This window comes from Cetorhinus maximus, chromosome 26 (assembly GCF_964194155.1).
Source record: "Cetorhinus maximus chromosome 26, sCetMax3.hap1.1, whole genome shotgun sequence".
Classification (NCBI taxonomy): Eukaryota; Metazoa; Chordata; class Chondrichthyes; order Lamniformes; family Cetorhinidae; genus Cetorhinus; species Cetorhinus maximus.
In genome coordinates, this window is record NC_135904.1 from 18,685,017 (window position 1) to 18,711,411 (window position 26,395).

Sequence of the window (26,395 nt, forward strand, 5' to 3'; positions counted from 1 at the left end):
GCGCTGGAGTTGGGCTGCGTGACCATTGATATTTATTTAAGGCCATTAGGAAAGTAATTGAAGTCAACTTTACACTGCCCATCCAACCTGCTCATGGATGAGGTTTCCTAAAAAACGCGAAGGCCGCTTGGCCTTTTCGCCTGCCCGCCAACCTGAAAACAGATAAAATGGTCATTCATCTCATTTGCTCTTTATGGAACATTCCTGCTGCATTTCCTACATAACAGTGACAGCATTTTCCCGTCGGCGAGCGGGAGGCGGGGCCCGCTCAGCGACGCGTAAAATGACGCGTGGTGACGTTGGGCGTGTGCCCCGATGTCACCGCGCATCATTTAGATTTTCAGTATGGCGGAAAAAACATGAAACTTTATCCACGGGGGTGGGGGGGGGTGGGGGGGGGGCGGTGGTGGATGAGGTTTCATGAGGGATTTAAAATGTATATAAAATTTTTAAATAAAAGTAATTGACATGTCTCTGCTCATGTGACAGTGTCATACAAGGGGACATGTCAGGAATATTTTTTTCTCCCTTTAATAAAGTTTTCAAACTTGAGCCGAGCTCCCTGAGGCAGCACTTTGCCTCATGGAGATCTGTGCGCTCTTTTGTGCGCACGTGCAAAAGAGCGCACTCCTGGTTCAGGGAATCCCCCCCCCCCCCCCCCCCCCCCCCGCACAAGGAGCGCACAGCGCTTCCGGGCGGATGTCACGCTGGGCGGGCCTTAATTGGCCTGCCCACATAAACTGGGGGCGCTGATCAGAAATCCGCCTGCCCGCACCTGCACAAGCCCCCCCGACAGGGGGAAAATGCTGCCCTACATTTCAAAAACTACCTAATTAGATGTGAAGCACTTAGGAATATGCTGGCAACATGATTAGGCATCATATAGATGCAAGATTTTTTTTTCTAAATCCTGTCAAGATGTTTTATAGTTTGTGTTATGACTGGTCCCTGGATGAGTTCCCCCAATTTGTTATGATCCCGGACGAGGTACCCCTACTTGTTATGCTCCTGGGTGAGGTGGGATGAACTGGGTCCCATTTTTTATTCAACCCCCTCAGTTGATCGCAGCAAAGTTAACTTAAAAAGGATCCCTTCCCTCGTGGATACCTTTTCCCAGTCCAAATGTTTTAAAAGGAGCCAATTTAACAAGGCTTTCTTGAGTTAAAGAAAGAATGAGTTTATTAGTTACTAAAATGTGAGAAAAAAATAATAAAAATGCAATACACAGATTAGAAATGAGAAGTGAGTCCAGAAATAAAAGTTAGAAAAGATATACGAGTCAGTCTTTTGGCTCATTCATAAGGAGTAGATGGTGAAATGTTGTGGCTGTTAGGCTGGGGTGATTCCAGTAGCGCTGACAGTTTGGCAGTTGAGCAGTTGGGTTGAAGATTCTTGGTTATACAGGTTAACTGAAAGGAGTTGTCCTGTTTTTCGACTGTTCCTTTGCTGACTTGTGACTTGCTTCCAGCAATCAGCGAGAGAGTGTTTTTTATTTTACCTGCAAGCGCAGAGATGCCCAGTTGGTGTTCTTCAGCTGTGACCTTCATAGCACACACACACCAGAACAGAACACCAGACTAGCACAGAGAACTAGGGTTGCAGTTGGCTTTTTTAAACCCCTTTCCTTGTGTATTCCTGGAAGGGAAAAGGCAAACATGTCTTTCATCCAGATCTGTTTTCCTTTTCAACTCATTTCATGTTCACAGTTTGGGATATAAGTCAACAGGAGGTGGTTTTTGCTGAGATGGTAATCATTTCCAATAACTCCGCAACCACAGGAGATTACAGTTCAGTTTGCATTGTATCTTTTCCTTTGAAGTGCCTCCGTCTGAAGTAGGCTGTGTCACATCTTTTAGGCGCGACATTCCATTCTCTCTGAACTAGTTGGCCAAGTAATCTACATAGGAATTTTCAAGCAAGTGGTTACCGTACAGTCTCAGCCAGCTTTTTCTTGTATGTCTTTAAAAAAAAACACATCTTACTTAAAAGTTCAATTTGTCCATAAGTAATTTGGGGATAGGATCCATGGTCATGACATTTGAAGGTGTGTTTATTTGAACATTATTTTAAAAATCATGTCTCTTTTTATTGTTCCAGCTTTTCTTACACAAATTCAGAATTCTGATGCATTACTAACACATTCCAGCCGAAAGGTAAAAACAATACAGGGGTGTTTTATGTAACAATAGTAAAATAACTTGCCTGTAACTTATAATGTTTGTTATTAATATACAACTGCATGAACAAAAGTCAAGGGCAGATGTTTGAAGTGTTAGGGTGAATTTTCTTGGGACTTTTCCTGTCAGCTGGCATAACTTTGGTGGCAACTCTGGTCTCTGCAGTAAACAGTGTTTCAGCCAAACTTCCTTCAGAGGAGAAGATTGGACAGAGTATAAAGAACAGTAAAGAGTGACAAAAAGATTAATAAAGAGGGAAAAATTAGAGGATGAGAGAAAGATGGCTAGAAATATAAAGACTTTCTATAGATATTTAAATGAGAAAATAGTTAAAGTGAGAACTGACCCTACAGAAAGTGTGTCTGAGGAATTAATAATGCAAAGTAAGGAAATGGAAGATGAATTGAACAGGTATTTTGCATCAGTTTTCACAATAGAGGATACGATTAACATCCCAGAAATAGTTGTAATTCAGGAAGTGGAAGGGAGGGAGGAACTCGGGAAAATTACATTCACCAGAGAAGTGGTATTGAGCTAATTGTTGGAGCTGCAGGCTGACAAATCTCCAGGTCCTGATGGACTTCATCCTAGGGTCTTGAAAGAATTGGCTAGTGAGATGGTTGATACGTTGGTTTTAATTTTCCAAAATTCCCTAAACTTGGGGAAGGTTCCATTAGATTGGAAAATAGCAAATGGAACTCCTTCATTCTGTTAAGAGATAGAGATAGTTTAAGTAAGTTATATTGGTATTTGTAGGTGTTAGGAATGAGTTTTAGATTTAAAGTTTAAGTTTGATTTGTATTTCTGCGTCTGTGTGTTAAGAAAGGTCAAATGGAGTTTTAGTTTCACTTTAAAAAGGTGCTTGCATTTCTAATGAGGTTTTTTATGACTGTTGCAGAAGTTAAACAAACAAGGGTAGGTGAATTGAACTGTTGCCTAGCAACTGATGACTAGAGAGGCAGGTCCCTCACATAGACACACACAAAGAAAAGAAACAGTAGTTTTGATTTGGAAGCTGTGGAGTTTCATGGTTTTTTTGAAAGTTGCTGCCAAGAGAGACTAGAGCAAAGGGGACAGATAGCCAATCTGAAGCTAAGGAAAACCCCAAAAATCCAGGGGAGCGGAAGAGGGGAAAGTCCAAAGAAGACCTTCTAGTCAAAGGAAAGACAGGAACCTGGAAAAGGTCCTGTTAAGCGAAGTTAAGAGTGAGGAGTGGAGAGAAAGATTCCAAGTTTCAGATTTAAAGAGACAAAAGCTGCAGAAAGCAGATTTAAAGGGCAAACAGTTTGCAAAAGGCAACAAAGTCTGAAGAGATGGCCGAAGGTCTGTAACTCTTTGTTATGGACATGTGAAACAGTGGTGTACTGTTGACAGCTGAATTAGTGAGCGAGAGTGTGTGGAAGACAGCTTGAATGCATGTGGTGACCCAGGGAAGAGGAACATCGAATGGACAGTTCAAAACCCTGAAGGTGGACCCTTGCGGAAGGCGCCTGAGTGAAAGCGTGGGTTTGGGAGAAGATTCCAAAGCGAGTTCTTGGAGAGTGGAGATTGGAAACCTACGTGTGAGGGATGGAGTTCAGTGAGACTGGTTGACTCATGGTGTGACAAGCATCTGGGGGGAGTTGAGAGATCCATAGCATCTGGTTGAGGTGGCATCTGTCACTTGGTTTCAGAGTGTGATGTTTCTGACCACAGGGTGCCATAAATTTACACAGACTGTGTACTTACTGTGAACATTAAAGTATAAGATAGCTTTTGTAACTTGTGTTATCCTTACAAATCTGTATATATCTGTAAAGGTATAGTTGTGGGTGAAGGAGTATTGTAATATAGTTCATCTTTTCTTGTTGAATAAATCTTTTTTTTTGTTAAAAGTTCATCAGCTGACTTCGGCGACTCTGCTCAGTAGCCACACTCCACGTATCTAAACAAACAAATTAAAGCTAGGATCTATCAAGCTGGGTTCCACCCTGGGATCAGGCTTGTCCAATGGTAACCTCAGCTGGGGATCATAACAATTCAAAATGGGAGGGAGACTGAAAGCAGGAAACTAGAGGCCAGTTAGCTTAACATCTGTTGTAGGGAAAATGTTAGAAGCTATTATTAAAGATGTTATAACAGGGCACTTTGAAAAGTTTAAGGCAACCAGACAGAGGCAACATGGATTTGTGAAATAACCAATTCATTGAGGTTCTTTGAAGGAATCATATGTGCTGTGGATAAAGGGGAACCGGTGTATGTACCGTACAGGATCAGTGCTGGGGCCTCAACTTTTTACAATTTATATAAATGACTTGGATGAAGGGACAGATGGTATTGTTGTTAAATTTTGCTGACGACACAAAGTTAAGTAGGCAAGTAAGTTGTGAGGAGGACGTAAGGAGGCTACAAAGTGACATAGATAGATTAAGTGAGTGGGCAAGGACCTGGCAAAGTGAGTATAATGTGGGCAGATGTAAAGTTGTTCATTTTGGCAGGAAGAATAAAAAAAAAAGCATATTATCTAAATGGTGAGAGGTTGCAGAGCTCTGAGATTCGGAGGGATGGGTATCCTGGTGCATGAATCACAATAAGCTAGTATGCAGGTACAGCAAGTAATTAGGAAAGCTACTCGAATGTTATCATTTATTGCAAGGGGAACTGAAGGAGGTTATGCTTCAGTTGTACAGGGCACTGGTGAGACCACATCTGGAGCACTGTGCACAATACTGGTCTCCTTATTTAAGGAAAGATGTAAATGCTTTAGAAGCAGTTCAGAGAAGATTTACTAGGCTAATACCAGAATGGGCGGGTTGTCTTATGAGGAAAGGTTGCACAGGTTAGGCTTGTATTCACTGGAGTTTAGAAGAGTAAGAGGTGACTTGTTCAAAACCTTCAAGATCTTGAGGGGTCTTGACAGGGTGGATGCGGAGAGGATATTTCCTCTTGCCTGAGAATCTAGAATTAGGGATCACGGTTTAAAAATAAGGGGGTCGCTCATTTAAGACAGAGATGAGGAGGAATTTTTTCTCTCAGAGGGTCGAGAGTCTTTGGAACTCTTCCTCAAAAGGTAGTGGAAGCAGGGTCTTTGAATATTTTTAAGGCAGAACTAGATAGATTCTTGATTAACAAGGGGACGAAAGGTTATCGGGGGTAGGCGGGAGGTTACCATCAGATCAGCTATGATCTTATTGAGTGGTGGAGCAGGCTTGAAGGGCAGAGTGGTCTATTCCTGCTCCTAGTTCGTATGCTCGTATTATGTTTAACTGTATTGGGTTTCAATGCACCTTACTATGATGTACAATCACTATTCAGTATATACACTCTAAACTACTCATGTAAGCCTTTCTTTCCTTTTGTTGTCATTTCTCCACTCAACCAAGTCTGGCTATGTTTAAATTAATGGTACAATGAGCTTTTTCAGGTGAATAACATGGCACAAAGTATTGCTGATTCCAACTGCATTCCTGTTCAGCTTGTATATTGTTTAACCTGGAAAATGGGTAATAAATTACCATGCCACAAAAACAAAAGCATAGGGTAACAATAGCTGAAGAGAATATAAAAAATGAGAAGAAAACATTGTATTTAGAATGAGGATTCTGTTGCCTGTCCTGCTACTCCATTAGGACATCACCTCGCAAGGTCATCTGGCCTAAGGGGAGGTGGTGGCATAATTGTATTGTCACTGGGCTCGTAATCCAGAGATCCAGGGTAATGCTTTGGGGACCCGGGTTTGAGCCCTACCATGACAGATGGCGAAATTTGAATTCAATAAAAACCTGGAATTAAAAGCCTGATGATGACCATGAAACCATTGCCGAGTGTTGTAAAAAACCCACCTGGTTCACTTTAGGAAAGGAAATGACCCTCCTTACCTGGTCTGGCCAACATGTGACTCCACAGCAATGTGGTTGACTCTTAAATGCCTTCTGAACAAGGGCAATTAGAGATGGTCAATAAATGCTGGCCTAGCTAGTGACACCCACATCCCAGGAACGAATAAAATAAAAGGGGGACCGGTGAAAAACTTCAGTTCCCATTAATGAATCAGCCTGGCTGGCCAGTCATCAACAGTGGCCTGGAGCATGGTGTGGCTCCCTGGCTCAGGCATCAGACTGCTTATTCTCCCATAGAGAGTTAATTTGGTTGGCACCTTCTGTCACCAAGCTTGCTGCCTCGGATTCAATTTGGCCCGCCCATCCTTGAAAGAGAGTAGAAAGTAGCTGATATTGAACAACTGTGGAGATGAGTTTAAGTCCCCACCAGACAGGCAGTAGATAACTAGATTTCCTCCCATGCGCAATGGCAAGTAGCACAATGTGCATTACTGAATTTCCACCTTCCTCCTGACCACAGCTTGGACAAACAAAACACTGTATGGAATACTGTATGGCGTTTATCTGATGTAAAGATTTCTATCCTTCCAAAAGTTCATCAAAAACATTGGCAAAAATGAATAAAAGTACAGATTTGCGCTTGTTAAGACCATAATAATTAGTAACTTATGCAGAGTTTGCAGATGTTTACAGTTAAATTGAAAAATTAGTGTTTTATTCTAGGTCAGATTTGTCCGTGCTGATTTTGGCAAAGATTTTAAAGTTTCTGTGCACTAATGACTGAAGTGAATAGTATAGGACAAGGCAGTAACTCAAGTGGTTTGAAAAAATACCCTTAATCAGGCATGAGTTCAAAAAAGGCAGCAGTTACCAATTCTAGATCACTTCCCATGTAATAGAATGAGGCTAAGTTGCAATATTATTGCTTCAGTGTTAGGGATATTGGGCACAATTTTAACTCTGCAATGACTATTCTGGAGTGAATTAAATCGGGTCCATTATTGCTAAATTTATGCTGGAAACCACTATATAATTTTGTACATTGCATTGGTCCTTAAAAGAACACTCCATTTTAAAATTGCCAATGGGTCTTGAAATGTAGTAAATTCTGATTTCATAGATTACATGCACGGCAAGTACATGTATCTTAGTTTTGTGATAGGTTCAAGCATATAATCGTTCATGCAATTTATCCATGTGATGTCTGATCAAAAACAAATTCTGTACTTCGCATTTTCAGGAAATGCATCTTCCAAAGCCAGGCATTTCCACAATTTCATTAATGATCCATAAATTTAGAAGAAAATGGACATTCCCCCTATTTGTAAAATTGAAGATATTCTAGGCCCAGATTATTTTTATTTTCAAAAATTTGGTTTAACTTTGTTGAAATTTTAGCATGAGAAGTTTTTTTAAACTCAAGCATTTATAGATATTATGGAGTATGTATAGTTAAGGAAATATGATTATTAAAATTGTTTTCTTTTAACAGCTTTCTGAAGACCTTTTTCCACACGGTGTCAAGACTGTTGAGGTAGGGCTTTCAATGCTTTTTGAAATTCACAGGGCAGCTAAACATTTCTTAACTGAAATAAATTTTAAAAAGTGGCTGCAAAGAATGTAGGCTTGAGGCAAAAGTTTTGGAAGCATTGCAAAATACATAGATGGTGGGATATAGATACCACTTTGATTAGGAAACTATGACCAGGAGTTTTGAGTGGTCTGGCGGGCGGGCCCGGGAGCGGTCAGGAAGCCGACCGCCACCCGCGATTGAGCTCTAACTGCGATTTCACGCAGGCTGGCCAGTTAACGGCTAGCCAGCGTGAAATGCGTGCTGCAGCGCACCGTGCTGCTGGGGTGGGGGCAGGAGGAGCATGGGCAGGAGGAGCACATATTCGTGAGTGCATGCAGTAAAAGCTCCATGAGGCACAGAGACAGAGCTCATGTGACAGAGTCACAGGGGGCGACATGTTATGAATGAAATTTTTAAATTTTTATTTAATTTTTCTTTGCTATTGGAAACCTCATCCCACCGGTGGATGAGGTTCCCTAAAAAATCCAAAGGCTGTTTGGCCTGTTCGCCTGCCTGCCAACTGTAAGGTTGGACAGGCAGCGAAAAATGTCATTTAATTATTACTTTAATGGCCTTAATAGGCCTGTTAATTGTCGGTGGGCGCGCTACCGACTCCTGCGCACGCCCGCTGTCCGAAATATCACACGTCGTTTTATGCTCACTCAGGTTGGGTGCACGCCCGCCCGACAAGGGCAATATTCTGCCCTATATGTGCAACAAAAATAATTGTCTCTATTAATCCCACTTTGTTTAACAAAACACATAGGGGCTGAAAATATATGCTTGTATTGACAAGATAGGTATGCAATATCTGTGCAACAAACTTAAAGAGTTTGATTTTTGACCACTGCCAATTTCCACAAATATATGCTTAATTTTTGATCGCAACAATGAGGGAACAGGGTTGGGGGGGGGGGGGTGGTGTGTAAGGGGGTGGGGGGGGGGAAGGAGGTGGGGTGGGGGGGGGAGGTGGGGTGGGGGGCTGTGGGGGGGGTGGGGTGGGGGGGGGAGGTGGGGGTGGGGTGGGGAGGTGGGGTGGGGGGGTGGGGAGGTGGGGTGGGGGAGGAGGGAGGTGGGGTGGGGGGGGAGGTGGGGGAGGGAGGTGGCGGTGGGGGAGGTGGGGTGGGGTGGGGGGAGGTGGGGTGGTGGGGGGAGGTGGGGTGGGGGGGTGGGGGAGGTGGGGTGTGGCCGGGGGGGGGAGGTGGGGTTTGGGGGGGCGGTGGGGGGGGGGGGGAGGTGGGGTGTGGGGGGAGGGGGGGGAGGTGGGGTGTGGGGGGAGGGGGGGGGAGGTGGGGTGGGGGGGGGGAGGTGGGGGAGCGGGGGGAAGTGGGGTGTGGGGGGAGGGGGGGGGAGGTGGGGTGGGGGGGGGAGGTGGTGGGGGGGAGGTGGGATGGGGGGGGGAGGTGGGGTGGGGGGAGGTGGGGTGGGGGGTGGGGGGGTTGGGGGGTGGGGGAGGTGGGGTGGGGGGGGAGGGAGGTGGGGTGGGGGGGGTGGGGGGGAGGGAGGTGGGGTGGTGGGGGGAGGTGGGGTGGGGGGGGAGGTGGGGTGGGGTGGGGGGGGAGGTGGGGGAGGGAGGTGGCGGTGAGGGAGGTGGGGTGGGGTGGGGGGAGGTGGGGTGGTGGGGGGAGGTGGGGTGGGGTGGTGGGGGGAGGTGGGGTGGGGGGGTGGGGGAGGTGGGGTGTGGCCGGGGGGGGAGGTGGGGTGGGGGGGTGGGGGAGGTGGGGTGTGGCCGGGGGGGGAGGTGGGGTTTGGGGGGGCGGGTGGGGGAGGTGGGGTGTGGCCAGGGGGGGAGGTGGGGTTTGGGGGGGCGGGGGTGGGGGGGTAGGTGGGGTGTGGGGGGAGGTGGGGTGTGGGGGGAGGTGGGGTGTGGGGGGAGGTGGGGGGGAGGTGGGGTGGGGCGTGTTATCTACATGGATTTTAGTAAGGCATTTGACAAGGTCCTGCATGGCAGACTGGTCAGAAAAGTAAAAGCCCATGGGATACAGGGGAATGTAGCGAGTTGGATTCAAAATTGGCTCAGTGACAGGAAACAAAGGTTAATGGCTGATGGATGTTTTTGAATGGAAAATAGTTTCCAGTGACGTTCCACAAGGCTCAGTGTTGGGTCCTTTGCTGTTGGTTGTATATATTCATGATTTGGACTTACATGTGGGTGGCATGATTGGTAAATTTGCAGATGACACAAAAATTGACTGTGTAGTGGTAGTGAAAAGGATAGCTATTGTCTCCAGAATTATATCAATGGTTTGGTTGAGTGGTGGCAAAGTGGCAGGTGGAATTCAATCCAGAGAAGTGTGAGGTAATGCATTTTGGGGAGGGCAAATAAAGCTAGGAAATACACAATAAATGGGAGGATATTGGGATGAATAGAGGAAGTGAGAGACCTTGGTGTGCATATCCACAGGTCCCTGAAGGTGGCAGGACAGGTGGATAGTGGTAAAGAAAGCATATGGAATGCTTTCCTCTATTCGACGAGGTATAGAATACAAAGGCAGGGACTTAATGATGGAACTGTATAAAACGCTGGTTAGGCCACAGCTGGAATTTTGTATACAGTTCTGGTCACCACATTGCAGGAAGGATGTAATTGCTCTGGAGAGAGCACCGGGGAGATTTACAAGATTGTTGCCAGGGCTTGAAAATTGCAGCAATGAGGAAAGATAGGAGAGACTGGGGTTGTTTTCCTTGGAACTGAGGAGTGACCTGATTGAGGCCTACAAGATTATGAGGGGCCTAGATAGAGTCGACAGGGATGCCCTGCTACCCCTAGCAGAGAGGTCAATTACTAGGGGGCACGGATTTAAAGTGATTGGTAGAAGGATTAGAGGGGACATGAAAAACTTCTTCACCCAGAGGGTGGTGGGTGTTTGGAATTCACTCCCTGGTTTGGTGGTGGAGGCAGAAACCCTCAACTCATTTAGAAGGCACCTGGATTTGTACCTAAAATGCTGTAACCTGCAAGGCTATGGACCAAGTGCTGGAAGGTGGGGTTAAAATGGGCAGCTAGTTTTTTTTCTTTTTTCTTTTGCGGCCAGCACAAACACAATGGGCTGGATGGTCTCTTTTTGTGCTGTAACTTTTCTATGGCTCTCACTGAATTTTCAATGGTTTCATATAAAAATTACATGCATCGAAATCCCAAGTATTTACATCCCCATGAGACATTGTTTCCATCATTGTAACTGAGACACAAGTAAATGAGGCATAGCCTTCTCAAGAGCTAACCCATCTGGCAGAGTTATCCACTTAAAGTTGCTTACTGTCAGGAAAACATTTATCCAATTTTGCTTTGAAGAGCTGCTGAGTTGCCCTTCAAACTGCCAGATTGAGGGGCTGTCTGGCCACCAGTATATTTTCAGCCCCACCAGAGCTAGGGATACCATAGATCAGCATTTTTCCCTATGTGAATTCCCGCTGCTTTGTTGACAGAGAAGGAAGAGGTGGACAGAAAGAAGCATAAGAGACTGAGCTACCATCAAAGGATGAGGCCAATATTCTATTACCACACATATGTACTCACATTCACTCATACACTCTCTCGTTCTATACACCCTGCAACCTTGTTGACAATTGAATATGGAGCTTTGCTAAGAAAGTGCTGGATGAGCTATGCTATCTTCTAGACAATGACCTGTAATTCCGAACACGTAACAGAACAGATTTAACTTTTAAACTACGGATACCTTTCAAATTGTGAGCATGGATTTATGCAACATCCAAGGTGTAGTATAAAGGTCTGGCACATATAGGGTTAATGTAGGACTGAGTACAGTACCGCCCACACAGTGATGTAAGAGAGCACATGACCCGCACCCAAGATCTGTCTTGTGTTGGACAGAGCAAACGTAGAGACAGCTCCTAGCTTGTAACCTTTACTGTATATTTGTAAATGGTTCTAAGAATCAATAAAGGCTTACAGTTAACCTACGTATAACTATGAAGACTTCTTCAGACTTACCGAGCTGTACACCCTACAAAACATTGTGGCAGCTTGTGGAAAAACCCAAGACCTCACAGAAAATGCAGAGAAAAACTAAAATGCTGGAAGTCTGGGACAAAATTCAGCAAAGCAGTCTAACCTGAAAAGAAGCTCCTGAAGCAGAGGGGCAGAGGAAACATCGCCAGCAGAAAGGTCCAAAAAAAGCTTGGAAGCTGGAGGCAGAAATTTAAAATTCCTTACTGCGGCAGAAGACTCCATTGAATCTCCTCTGGAAGTCCAGCTTCTAATCCAAGAATGCAGAATCAGCAGATTTAGCAAGGGTGAACCAAGTATTTTAAAACTCCAGGTTACAGCAACTCCTGAGAAATCTTTAAATAATTCAGAGTCAGAAGTGCAGTTTGAAAAAACCCATCACTAAAACCTGATCACCAAGTCAGTGCTCGAACACATGGCGTCTGAGCTCGCTCCTCAATGGAAAAAATAATTAAATAATCCGGGCGAATCGCTACTTCTAAACTCAGCTGAGAGAAAGCAAAAGCCAGGATTCAGCAAATTCACAACTTAAAGTAAAACGCTGAGCAAGAGAACTCTGCAGGCAGTCAATTCAGGCAGCCATTGTTGAAATTTTTTTTTTCAAGCTAAGCATGATTGTCTTTGTAGCGGAGCCCACCAAAACTGGCAAGCATGGGAAATCCCTTGGTCTCCAAGTGAATGAAGCGCTGATTCAGAGATTGAGATTCAGAAAGCTCTTAAAGCACAACCTATTCTTTTAAAAATTTAACTATGGACCAGAATTTCACACTTCCAAAACAATTCGGACTAAACCAAGGCTCAGATCAATCACATAATTGGGGACTTAGGAGGAAAAGATTCTTAGGATACAGTATCACTTCAAGTTTAGACAAAAAGTCAGAAGCAGAGCAGGTTAACACACTGCTTTACTCGGTAAGCCTGATTGTGGACGACATTATTGCAAGACGGAATCAAAGAATCATTTGCTACATTTGAAGAAGTACTAAAATAATTTGACATTTATTTCAATCTAAGAAGCAATAAAATACTAAAGAGCTAAATTTAGCAAGTGCATCCAGCAGCGGAGAGAACTTACCAATTCATTCATCAAGGAAGTGTACAGGATGGCAGAAGATTGCGAATACAGAGACTTAAAATCTGAACTCATCAGAGACAGAATAGCGGTAGGAGTAGCAGACAACGCACTCTCAGATCTCATGCAAGCAAAGGAAGATTTAACCCTGGAAAAGGTAATCCAGATAGTTAGGCAGTCAGAAGTCCATGAACAGTACAGGACCATTTTAAGGGGAGAAAATAAACCATGATGCAGAGGCCAACCCACAGTTCAGATAGTTAAGCTATAAAAGACATAGGGACACTCCAAGCCAAGGAAAGCAACACTCGAACCATGCAAGATCCCCCACCCACTCATGAAGCAGGTGCAGCAGCAGCTGGATGAGATGACAAACATGGGAGTCAATTCCCCTGTCACACAACCATTTGCGTGGTGTTCCAGGATGGTCCCAGTTCCAAAATCAATGCCGACCTGATGCAGTTGTCAGAGAAGTACATCCCATGTTCTCAGTGGATGAAAGCCAGACTAAACTCTCGAAGAGCATGGTATTTTCAAAACTGGATGCAAATGGCTGCTTTTGGTAACTCTCTCTTGACAAAGAATCCAGGCTCCTGACAATATTTATTACTCCCTTTGGTAGATTCTGCCTTAGCCACCTGCAGTTTGGAATCACATTGGCACCAGAAATATTACAATATACAATGTCAGCCATTTTTCAGGGCCTTCAGGGGGTGATTTGCCACATGGACGAGGTGTTGGTTCATGGTGCAACGATGGATGAACATGACAAGAGATTCACAGCAGTCTTAGAGTACTTGCAGGAAGCAGGGCTGATGCTGAATGACAAATGCGAAGTTTCCAAAACATCAATTCAATTCCTGGGTCACATCATCAGCAATAAAGGCATCATGGCAGACCCACAAAAAACCAAGGCTATCAGCGAGTTCCTAACCCCATTCTCAATTCCAGACCCTCAGTGATTCTTGGGGATGGTGAACCGGCTAGCAAAAGTTTTACCGAATTTGGCACAGATCACAGAACCCTTAAGGCATAGCTTTCACTCACATCAAGACAATGCTGCTCTCTATGGACATTTTGGCCCACTATGACCCAGCCCTGCCTACCGCCATAGCAATGGATGCTTTGTCCACAGGCCTGGGAGCGGTCCCATACCAGGAACAACTGGATGGAAGTCGCTGACCTCTGTACTACGCGTTCAGAGGGCTGTCGGACAAGGAGACGAGGTATGCCGTCATAGAAAAGGAAGCCCTCACAGTCATGTGCGCATGCAAGAAGTTTTCAGACTATATCATCAGCCTCAAGGTTACAATCAAAATGGACCAGAAGCCATTAGTCTCCTAATTGGACAAGAAGGGACTAGCTAAGATGCCTCCCAGAATCCAGAGGTTTCGCCTGTGCCTCATGAGGTTCGCCTGTGAGATAGCAATATGTCCAAAGTAAAAACCAGAGAACAGCAGACACACTTTCAAGGCCTCAGTGAGGCTCCTAACAAAACAGGATGTCACTCTCGTCAAACAACTGGAAGCGTACTCCCAATTGATAAGGAGACATCTGCCAGCGACTACAAGTAAACTCCAACAAATATGCCAGGAAAAAATGCATGACAAGGAGTGTGCCCGCTTCCGCAGATACTGCCAACAAGGATGGTCTCAGCAGAGGCCAAATGAAAGGACCATGAAAACATGGTTTGAACAACAAAAACGCTTTACGATTAGAGATGACCTCCTAGTCTACGATGAGTGGCTGGTCATCCCAATCTCTCTGCAGCCAGAAATCCTTCAAAAAATGCAGTAGGACCACCTCGGCATCAGCATCAGCAAGTGCAGAAAACGGGCCTAATCCATTGCCTGGTGGTCAGGCATTTCCAAGACGATTGAAGACACCATTGCAAATTACCATGTGTGAGTTGCACAGGCAGGACTAAAAAGAGCCCCTCATCCCCATACAATTCCGCACCAGGCCGTGGGAGAGTCTTGCATTGACCTGTTCGTCTTCAACAGCAAATTGATGGATTGAGGTGAAACAACTGTATACAGCTATCACAGAGGCAGTAATTAAGGTACTAAAAGAGATGTTCATGAGCCACAGCATCCCGGATGAGACTGTGTCCAATAACGGCTCACAATTTTCAAATGAATACTTCACTTGCTTCAGCACCACATCCGGCTTCCACCACCGCACCAGTTCCCCAAGATACCCACAGTCAAATGGGGAGGCTGAAAGAAGGGTACTTACGGAGAAGCCCTCCTAAAAGAGAACAAGGACTTCCCCACAGCATGCAGCTCACATACAAGCCCACCCCCTTTACAATGCGGCCTGTCCCCATCTGAACTCCTGATGTGCATAAAACTCTGCAGACAACTTCAAATCCTACCGAAAAACTCATACCAAGGATTACGAGAATATCCCAGCAAGGCAGCAATCTTACAGACAAAAGCAAGCTTCCATCTACAACAGAAGGTACCACACCAGAGACTTGCCACAATTACAGAAAGGTGACAAGGTCTGTTTTAAAGACAGAGAGAGAGAGAGAGAGAAGGTACTGTCATCGGAAAGAACAAGGACCAACCTTGCTTCTACCTGGTTGGCACCGCAGAGGGCACATTCAGTACAAACAGGAGGAGTTGCCTCCTCATCCCAAGACTGCCTGCCCCACTGTGCAATGGAGAGATAGCGAGGAAAATGTCTTTTTGCCAGAATGACCGCCAAACCTAGAGGAAGAACGACCAACGACAGAGCCTACCACTCCACTGGAAGTAGTGAGATTGAGATATGGAAGGATTAGAAGGCCTGCAGACTGCCCGAATCTTTGAATTTATGGACTTGGGGGGAGATGAAGTAGTTAGAATGTAGCAATCACAATGTAAATTATAATAGTAATAATGATGTAAGACCTAAGGTAAACTATAATCACTTAAAATACATTGGATAAAGATTTGGGGGGAGGTGTAATATAAGGGTCTGGCACATAGGGTTAACGTGGGACTGAGTACAGTACCACCCACACATTGACGTAAGAGAGCACATGACCCTGCACCCAGAGTCAGTCTAGTATTGGACAAAGCCATGTGCAATAGCAAGTATGGAGACAGCTCCTATCTTGTAACCTTTACTTATATTTGTAAATAGTTCTAAGAGCCAGTAAAGACTTATGTTAATCTACGTATGATTATGAAGACTTCTTCAGACCTACCAAACTGTAACCAACACCCTACAACACAAGGAACCATCCAAACCTGCAAACCCCAGGTCACTAATTCCATCTTCAGGGAATTCATCAATTTTGGGATAACTCCTAGGCAGCAGCATGAAAGGGTTATCGATGTTTAGATGTCAGTCACAAGATGCAATATCCTCATCCTCATTATCCAGCCCTGGGTGAATGTCCCAGAAGTTGGTGTTTGGGATCTCTAAGACGAAGGTGATATATTAGAAGGAGAGGGACAGGGTCCCTAGATGTTCCCTTAATCTCTCTTTATAAGACGATTCTGCCATCCCAGAGATTAGTCTGGTGACCCTTTGTTGAACTCCCTCTATGGCAAATATATCATTCCTTAGTAAGGAGACCAAAACTGCACACAATACTCCAGGTGTAGTCTCACCAAGGCTCTATACAACTGTAGCAAGACTTCCTTACTCCTGTACTCAAATCCCCTTGCAATAAAAGCTAACATACCACTTGCCTCCCTAAGTGCTTATTGCAATCGCATGTTAGCTTTCAGTGACTTATGAGCACGGAATCTCAGGTCCCTTTGGACATCAGTGCTTCCTAATCTCTCCCCATTTAAGAAATACTCTGCATTTCTGTTTTTCCTACCAAAGTGGATAACTTCACATTTTTCCACATTATATTCTTTCTGCCATGTTCTTTCCCACTTACTTAGCCTGCCTAGATCCTCTTGAAGCTCATTGCATCCTCATCACAACTCACATTCCCACCAAGTTTTGTGTCATCAGCAAACTGGGGAATATTACATTTGTCCCCACATCCAAATCATTGATATAGATTGTAAATACCTGGAGCCCAAGCACTGATCCTTATGGTACCCTGCTAGTCATAGTCTGCCAACCTGAGAATGATCCATTTACCCCAACTCTCTGTTTCCTGTCTGTTAATCAAACCTCAATCCATGCCAATATATTGCCCCCAGTCCCATGTGGTCTAATTTTGCTTATACAACAGTGTGGAACTTTATCAAAAACGTTCTGAAAATCCAAACTCGCTGCATCCACTGGTTCCCCTTTATAATCGATTCTAGCATTTCCCTACTACTGATGTCAGGCTAACAGGTCTGTAGTTCCTATTTTCTCCCTCCCTCCTTTCTTAAATAGTAGGGTTACATTTGCTACCTTCCAATCTGCAGGCACTGATCCACCATTGTTCCAGAATCTATAAAATTCTGAAAGATGATCACCAATGCATCCACTATCTCTACAGCCATCTCTTTCAACACTCTTGGATGTAGATCATCAGGTCCAGAAGATTTATCAACTTTCAGTCCAATTAATTTCTCCAGCACTACTTTTTTACTAACACTAATTTATTTCAGGTCCTCAATCTCACTAGTCCCTTGGGCCTCAATATTTCAGCGAGGTCTTATGTATCTTCCTCCATGAAGACAGACACAAAGTATTTGTTTAGTTTCTCTACCATTTTCTTAATACCCATTCTAAATTCTCCATTCTGTGCCAGTAATGGGCCCACATTTGTCTCCACTAACCTTTTCATTTTTACATACTTATAGAAGCTCTTACAGTCTGTTTTTATGTTCCTTGCTAGTTTATTTTCATATTCTATTTTCTCTTTCTTTATCAATTTCTTGATTCTCCTTTGCTGAATTTCAAAATCATTCCAATCCTCAGGCTTACTGTTTTTTTTTGGGCAACTTTATATGCCTCTTCCTTTGATCTAATGGTGTTGAGGACAAAAACCACAGAGAGTCTGTGAACTGAAATTAGGAAATCTTTATTGAAGCTTGCAGGGGAAAGTCTTCAATGTGCCAAAGTCTCTCAGAAATCCCTGGTTACAGCAAGAATATTTATACAATAAGAGGAACTAATTCAGCAGGTCACACAAAATGTCTATTCTTATCTAATGTACTTGTGCCCACCCTAATCATTCTCAACCTTGCTCAGGGCCAGTTCACCATCTGCTTAGGCACAACTTGTCTCATAGGTAGGAATCATCCCAGATTTGCACTAAGTGCGGTAGCAGGCGGGTAAAACGACGCTTTACCCAACGGCTGCTATGACGGGTTCTCACGCCGTATCATCCCAAACCCGCCGCATTAGTTATGCATTCCCGGGAAACACACTGTTTCCATGGTGGGCAGGCTCTCATTCACCCACCACGCCATCACCTCGCCACTTCATCATGCCGGGGGCCATATTTAAAGTTCAGCCGCACGCACACATCTCAGTGCTTCCAGTCCATGATTACTGCAGGGAAGATGTCCACGAAAGGCAAAAAGACTGCAGCCCCCAGGTTTAGTGACGCGTCACTGGAATGCCTTTTGGACGACATGGAGGCCTGCCATGATGTCCTCCGCTCAGGCCGCAAGATGGGCAGCGGCGTGACCAACCAGGCTTGGGAGGCGTGGGCAGTGGTGATCAGAGCCAATGCTGCACAGAAGAGGTTGGCCATCCAATGCAGAAAGAGGATGTATGATCTCTTCATCCAGCCAGGGTAAGGCAACCATCTCATCACTCTAAATTCACAAACTCAAGCCCATCACACATTCACTGGCATCTCACTCACTGCCAGCACAAGGGACATCACCACCCATTCTCACACACATAACCTCACATGTCTATCTGGCCCCATCTCCTCTGGAGACTGCCACCTCAGCCCCCACCATCTTGAGGCCACTTGCAAGATCAACATGTGCTCCCACACAAACCCTAGGTTATCCTCCTTCCCCAGTACAGCCCTTGTCCTGCAGCATCTTCCCTTGCCTGAGGCCACTTCTCCCCCTTCCCCAAGCAAGCCCTAGCCCTGAAGCCATTAAAAAGCCACCCACATATGGCTGGTCTGGTAGGTAGAGACCCACTGTGAGCCTCCCTAAAAGTGATGTGGTACTATCTGTGAAGCCTGGCGCTGATGACTTCGAGTGCTGACCGAAGCAAGGCAGGAAACAAACCTTGAAGTTCCGAGTGAAGTGCAGCCCGCCAATTACATGTCTCTTAAGTGCTGGTGTGAAATACGTCGGCATGTTTTCCCGCTGTGGGCAGACGATCCAGCGGGGGGGATCCGGCAGGCTGGCCTAATAATGATATGCAGATGTATTACAATGAGGTTCTCGGCATCCGATGGTGGGAAACATGGTCCACCATCGACGGGCTGAATGGATGATCGCAAACTGGTTTCACGCCGCGTGAAACCGATTGCACCATATTGTCCGCTCACACCACCAAACATGACCGATGCCAGCAGGCATGGAAAATCCCAGCCATATACACAGATAAGCGCGCTAAAGGCTCGAGATGGAAGAGTACAGAGAGAGAAAAGACAACTCGTACAGTGTAACAAAATCCTATTAACCCTTCGTAAACCACACCGAATAGAATCTTTAACTTCTCTTGTTAGCCATGGTTGGATCACTTTTCTTGCTGGCTTTTTGTGCCTTTAAGGAATGTGATTTTTTTGCAAACCATGTATTAATTCTTTAAATGCTATCTAATGCCTGTCTACCATTGTACTTTTTAATGTAATTCTCCAATCTACCTCAGCCAACTTGCCCCTCATACCTTCTCTCTCTTTAGTTTATCACATCTTCCCTTACTCCCACTATTTGGATGACTATTAATAGCATTAAGTGAAGGTCAGTATAAAAACATAAGAAACATTAAAGCATTTGAAAAGGAGGCTACCAGATGACGGCAAACACCTGATATAACCAGAGGGACAAGTGCTAGAAGGACACTGTAACTTGAGAATTGGATTGTAAGAGGGCAAGAAGGCCAGTGCAGAAAATGTTAGTGAGTCCTCAAACCCAGGTTTACTGTGACTGAAGACTTGTCATTCCGTTCAAGAAGTTAGAGTAATCTGTGGAGTGCTTTTCATTTTTTTCCTGGGGATGTGGATGACACTGCCAAAGCCGCATTTATTGCCAGTTTTTAATTGGCCTGAGAAGACGGTGGTGGTAGGCCTTCTCCTTGATCTGATGCAGTCCTTGTACATTCTCATGATAATGATAGGGGTGAAATTCCAGGATTTTTGATGATAAAATGGCAATTACTGTTCAAATCAGGGCGGTGTGTGATTTGGAGGTGATGGTGTTCCTACAATCTTACTGTCCTTATCCTTCTCACTGGTAAAGGTCAGAGGGAAGTGAGTTTGAAGTAAACCAGATGAGTTGGTGCAGTACATCCTGTAGATAGTACACACTGCAGCCACAGTGCATTGGTGATGAAGGAGGCGGTACAGTGGTCCTCTGCTGGCGATATGGATGCTGGGCAAGCAGATTGTTCTTGCTGGGATGGGTCTGATGTGCCAAAATGAATAAATGAAGTTGTCTGAACTTAATTTCCCCAGTCAATTCATTAACCCTTTATGTCACTGTTTCGCTGCCCTAGTAGTGAGTGACGTAGCACTCAATGTTTCTCGTCTCTCTCCACATTGCTCTGGTGAATGCTTTGGGTGACCTTTTGCCCGTTGAACCAGTAAACGATTTTATGATGCCAATATCTGCTAAATTTTGGCCTTGTTTCCTTCTGCCCTGCTTGCCAATGGCCTTCTTTGTGAGCCACCAGTAGGTGATGTTAAAGACTTGGTGAAATCTTGAGAAATTGCAAAGGAATCCTTTGGTAATAAATCATTGCAGTTGAATGTTCTGACAAAAGACAGATGAGAAACACAATCCAGATGGGAAAACACACATCTTCTGGTCCCTAAATTGTCTGTAAGAATCTGCTTCTACCTTAAGTGCTGCAGCCTTGTAAGTTTGGCAAGAATAAAACTGAAATTTCTCCTTGGTTCTTTAATGTAATGTGACAAACTTCCAGAATATTAATCAACATTGAAATCTATAGTACTAGCTCTGCATTTTGTCAGATGGCATTCCCATTGCTTCATCAGGATTGGGATGTTAGTGTTCCACAGCATATTTGATTTTTTTTCTGGAATGTATATCCATAAACCTTCAATTTCAAAGTTGTGCATTTCATGCTTTACTGACCTCAATGTATACTGTAGGCTCCTAAGTCAATGTAATAATGAGTGGATTTGTATTTGTCAGAACTTGAATAGGGGCACTGCTGAGTATTGCACTGTTTGGACAATCAGGTCAGCAGCTTGGAGAGGAAAAGATGCCAGTTGCCCAATGAAAGAAATAGCAGTTGGCTGGAGAAAGATCTGCTGGGTATATTGTTGAAGTGGTACTTTTCTGTTCATGTAGCCCAAAATACTGCCTGCAGTAGCTAAAAAATTACCCTTTTGTAAGGAAATGTATAAAACATTTCCTGTTGCCTTTCATCCATTGGAGATAGTAGTTTACCACAAAACTGCTCCCCTCTATATAAAAAAAAATGTCAAAATCCTCTTTCAGATTTAATTTTGCTATTGTTTTTCTTTAGTCTCAACATTTCCCAGGCTTCAAACCACTGGAGTTTACAGAACTTCCTGGACGAATTGAGGCTGTACAGCTGCTAAACTGGGTTAGAAAGGCGGATTTTAATGTAAGTCGTTATTATTAAAATTTGGTTCAATTATTATTCAGTAACTGTTCTATTTCCTTATCCAAATAGTCGTTTGGTAGTACAGAACTTGAGTATTGCTGAAAAAACAAACATGTCGAAGCTTTTCGTCTTGCGCTCACCAGGACACCGCACAAGAAAACCAACACAAGGGGAAAAAAACAATTTATACTGTATGTGAAGAGAGTACTGATTGGTTTGCAAGTGGACTCTTGTAGAGGCATTGCCATGAAGAATGCACCAGTGATGGTGACTGACAGCCAAGCATTGTCTGAAATTTAATCCAAGCAGCTTGACCCTGATTGGTTAAGGCATTGACCTGAGGAATGAGTCAACAAATGGCCGTCACTTATTTTGTTTAGCTGAAACAGGTGCAATGTGTGTACATGTTCTTTCTGTCTGCAAAGAACAGGGCCCTGTGTATTAATATATGTAGCTTCCAGTTCACACAAATGTGCCACACTGCAAGCCCGACTGACAACCTTAAATTGGTTGTCAATGTAATTCTTAGCACACTGAGGATTATTTAGCAAATGTTGCCCAATCACGGAATCACATCTAAAGTTGGACACTGTGTTTTGAGTTTTGTAAGCAGGGGCTAGTTGGGTACAGTCTGTACCTTGCCTGTTGCGAACAGCAGCTGAGACATGCTGTCTGACACGATCTGCCCCGCCAGTCTTTGAGATGTACGACCTATATACCTAGCATCACACTGGAACTGAAATTCATACATCACATTACTCATTTGTGTGATAGGCAGAACGTCCTTTTGGCTTGATGGCAGCATCCTGTTAGTGGTGAATACCACTTGTGTCGCTACTGCATAGTAGCAGCGTGAAACTGCAATCTCCATCTGTTGCTGAAACTTTTAAGATACCTTGCCCTTCCAGGGTAATCTGAGGTTGACTGGGGACTTTTCAGGGCCAAAAGTATCGGCCTTAGACCCATTCATGAGTTTGTATGATATACAGCCTGAAATGAACTGATCAGGGTGTCTTTAATGCGCCCTATTTCAGCATCAAGCTTGCATGGTAGGCAATTGGCTTGGGCCCTATTTACAAGTTTGCCAATAAGACCAATCTTATAGCGTTTGGAACTGTAAGAATCCCAACGCGTATTTTGACCAGTGAAGGTAGGCTTGCGGTAGACCATGGTAGAAAACCCCTGGCAGATTTCTCAACTAGTACGTCAAGCAAAGGGAGTTCATTTGACTGCTCCATTTCAAAGGTGAATTTGAGTGCAGGATGAAGCCCAATAAGACATGTAAGGAAATTATTACATGCAGCTGCAGATTTAAATATAGAAAACATATCATCCACCATAGTGGAAAAATGCGAGGGGTTGGAAGTTATTTGTTATTCCATCGAAGACACATTTCTCATGGAACCCAACAAAGATGTTTGCGAGAGCTGGACCTGGAGGGGATCCCAGAGCAACACCATCTATTTGGGCATATATGGTGCCATTAAAACTGAACTCAGCTGCGCGAGTTGCCAAGTTCATAAGTTCAATGAATGCTGATTCACATAACAATGACTGGTCTAGATCGCCAAGATATAGTGCTGCAGGGCAAATAGCTATGGTTTCAAGTGGAACATTGGTGAATAGGCTAGCAATATCAAATGAGCACATGGACACAGCACTGCTATTGATATGCAAATCCTGTATGGCCTTCACAAATGTGAAGAAGTCCTTCACTGTGTATGTGGAAAACTTGTTCAAAACTGGTTGTAACAATTTGTACAACCATCTGGCCAATTCATGTTGTGCTGAACTGGTCATCGATAAGATAGGGCATAAAGGGACATCGCTTTTGTGAGCAAACATAGACTGGGTGACCGCTTTGCAGAATATCTTCGGTCTGTCCACAAGCATGACCAGACCTTCTTGTCGCTTATCATTTCAACACACCATCCTGCGCACATGCTCATATGTCCGTCCTTGGCCTGCTGCAATGTTCCAGTGAAGCCCAACGAAACTGGAGGAACAGCACCTCATCTTCCAATTAGGCACTTTACAGCCTTCCGGACTTCACATTGAGTTCAAGAACTTCAGACCATGAACTCTCTATCTTCATCCCTTTTTTAATCCCTTTTTCTAAATTTATTTTTATTTTTATTCATTTATTCATTGTTTTATCCCCCTTTTTCCTTATCCCTTTTTCTATCCTAAGGGCCATCTGTTACTTGTTCCATGTTGTTCTTTCACACAGTGAACTGACTCTTGTTTTGCTATTCACACATTCTGCTTTCTTACCTTTGTGCCACTGTCAGCACCTTCTTTAGGCCTTACCACTACCATTAACATTCGCTTTGTCTTGTGTCCATGACATCTTTGTCAATCTCTCCTCAGCCTCCACCTATCGCTGACCTTCTGTCCAGCTTCACCTGCTCCACTTCACTTAAATAGTATACATTTCACCACAATTCTTCTTTGCCTTAACTCTGAAGAAGGGTCATACAGACTCGAAACGTTAACGCTGGGCAAAATTTTTACCTTGGCGGGCGGGCGTAGCCCGACCTGCTCAAGCGTAAAATGACATATGTTTCAACTTCAATGCGCAGTCACGCGATATTTTTCGGTCGGCGGGCTCAGACTGGAGTCGGCAGCGTGCCTGCTGACAATTAAAAGACCTATTAAGGCCATTAAAGGATCAATTAAATAGAATTTTTCACTACCCGTCCAACCTTATGGTTGGCAGGCAGGTGAAAAGGCCAAGCGGCCTTTGCATTTTTTTTGGAAACCTCATCCACGGGTGGGATGAGGTTTCCAACATCAAAAGAAAATGAAAAAAGTTTTCAGATTTCACTTATAACATGTCCCTACTCATGTGACAGAGTCACGTGAGGGGACATGTTTTATAACATTTTTCTAATCTTTATTTTTTTAAAAAACTTCACCTCTCTGAGGCATTCTCAAGCGTGCACTCGAGTGCATGCGTGAAGTTCGCGCTCACCTCGCTCACACTCCCCCCACAACCCGCACAGGCAGCACTACCGCTCACGTTTCACACTGGATGGGCCTTAATTGGTCCGCCAGCGTGAAATCATCTTCTGGCCTCTATCGCGGGCAACGGTTGGCTTGCTGACTGCCTGCGCCGATCTCGCCCAACAAGGGCTACATTTTGCCCTCTGTTTCTCTCTCCACAGATACTGTCAGATCTGCTGAGTTTTTCCAGCATTTTCTGGTTTTATTTCACTTTTGTATGTCTTGGGCAATCCATACATAGCGCAGCAAACCGTGAGTATGAACCCCGTTATATACATCACGCACAGCTCATTGCGCTCATACATGTCCAGCAAGCGTAATGCTGACATCCAATTTAAGGTTGTCGGTTGTCTCGCAGTGTGGCACGTTTGTGTGTACTGGAAGCTACATATATTAATACACAGGGCTCTGTTCTTTGCAGACGGAAAGAACATGTGCACACATTGTGCTTGTTTCAGCTAAACAAAATAAGTGACAGTCATTCGCTGACTCATTCCTAAGGGCAAAGTCTTGACCAGTCAGGGTCAAGCTGCCTGGTTTAAATTTCAAACAATGCTTGACAGTTAACTGTCAGTCTCCATAACTGGTGCATTCCCCATGGCAACGCCTCTACCAATCAGAGTCCACTTGCCAATTCTCTTCACATACAGTATAAATTGTTGTTTTCCCCTTGTACTGGTATTCTTGCCAAGTGTTTTGACCAGCGCAAGATGAAAAGCTTCGACATGTCTCTTTTTTCAGCAGTATTTCCTTATCCTTGTACTTGAAACTTTTCTTGGTCTTTTTTTTGGGAAGTTGAAACATTTTAGCTTACTGCCAATTATCATGCCTTCTGATTTTGTTGTTGCCATAAAGTTAAAAGTTGGGAATTGGATTCTTTGAGGATGTGGAAAGGAAAAAACATTTCCTTTCAACATTGTAATTGGTCTACAGGCTTAGATAAAATATAGGAAGTAGCAATATGATAGGTTGATTACATTATCACAAGTAATTTTTATCCATTTTAAAAGTTAAAGAACTTTTCTATCTCGAATTCAACATGCATATAGTTGACATATTTCCTTCTGTTCTGGCTATCTCTTTCACCATGTGTGTTACAAAACATGGTTTGAAATTTTAGTTTAAATTAATTTTCATAAAATATCAACGACATTTATTTTGAGGTAGATAACAATATTGTAAAATTGAACTAGTATATTGATAGAGTTGGGGACAGACTAAATTCTGATAGTTGGTGATTGTTTTCTTGATCTTTGCCAATGCTACTCTATAACCAAATACTAGAAAGTATACACAAATGTCACAGGAGTAAGCTAAAACAAAATACTCTGGAAATACTTAGCAGGTCTGATAGCATCTGTGGTGTTTCAGGCTTGCTTCCTTTGTCAGAACTGGAAGATATTACAGATGAACAGAGTTTAAAATGAACAGAACATGGGGCAGGGCAAGTGGAAGAAAAACAACATAAACACACACACACAGGAAAAAAAATGAATGACCTCTAGTGTATTCAAATGTAAAATAGGAGATGATTAAGTGGCAGAGGGAAAACAAGAATGAGACAATAAGAGGCACAGTGAGAGAAATATGATGAGCATGAGACACGGAGGCTGGGATTTTCCGGCCCTGTCATGGGCGGGACCCGCTGCGGGCGAGGCGGCGCCCCAGCCAGAAGTCCATTGACTTGTGGCGGGACCGGACGATCCCGGCAGCGGGCGGGTGTGTGAATGCATGAGAGTGTGTGAATAGCTAAAGGAATGGGGTTAGACAGCTGAAAGAGAAACATGAAAAGCTGACCCCTGTGTTCCTGATGTTGCCCACTATGCTGAGTTTTTGTCTCAGATTTCCAGCACCTGAAGTATTTTACTGTTTGTTCAATGTCAGAGGCGATTGGCCTCTTATTTCTCCTGCCCTAGGAAAAAACAGTTCTGACCAGTATTCTTATTTCCCAGTTTTTACTGGTGTTCCATTTTAAGGGATACAAGACCAGTTTGGACCAGTAACATCTGTCATCTGTCATAGGGGAAATGTCAGAAACTATTATTAGAAAATTATTAGAAGCTATTATTAAAGATGTTATAGCAGGGCGCCTGGGAA

At 44.0% G+C, this 26,395-nt stretch overlaps 1 protein-coding gene across 1 annotated transcript in view; it reads left to right on the top strand.

Moving 5' to 3' along the window:
- LOC144668155 (protein FAM227B-like) overlaps positions 1–26,395 on the top strand; it is an 83,467-nt gene that overhangs the window by 24,193 nt on the left and 32,879 nt on the right. Inside the window, exons 3-5 of the mRNA XM_078529909.1 lie at positions 2,098–2,153; positions 7,488–7,529; positions 21,191–21,292. Of these exons, the coding sequence (XP_078386035.1) occupies positions 2,098–2,153; positions 7,488–7,529; positions 21,191–21,292 (200 nt within the window). The remainder of the gene's footprint in view (positions 1–2,097; positions 2,154–7,487; positions 7,530–21,190; positions 21,293–26,395) is intronic.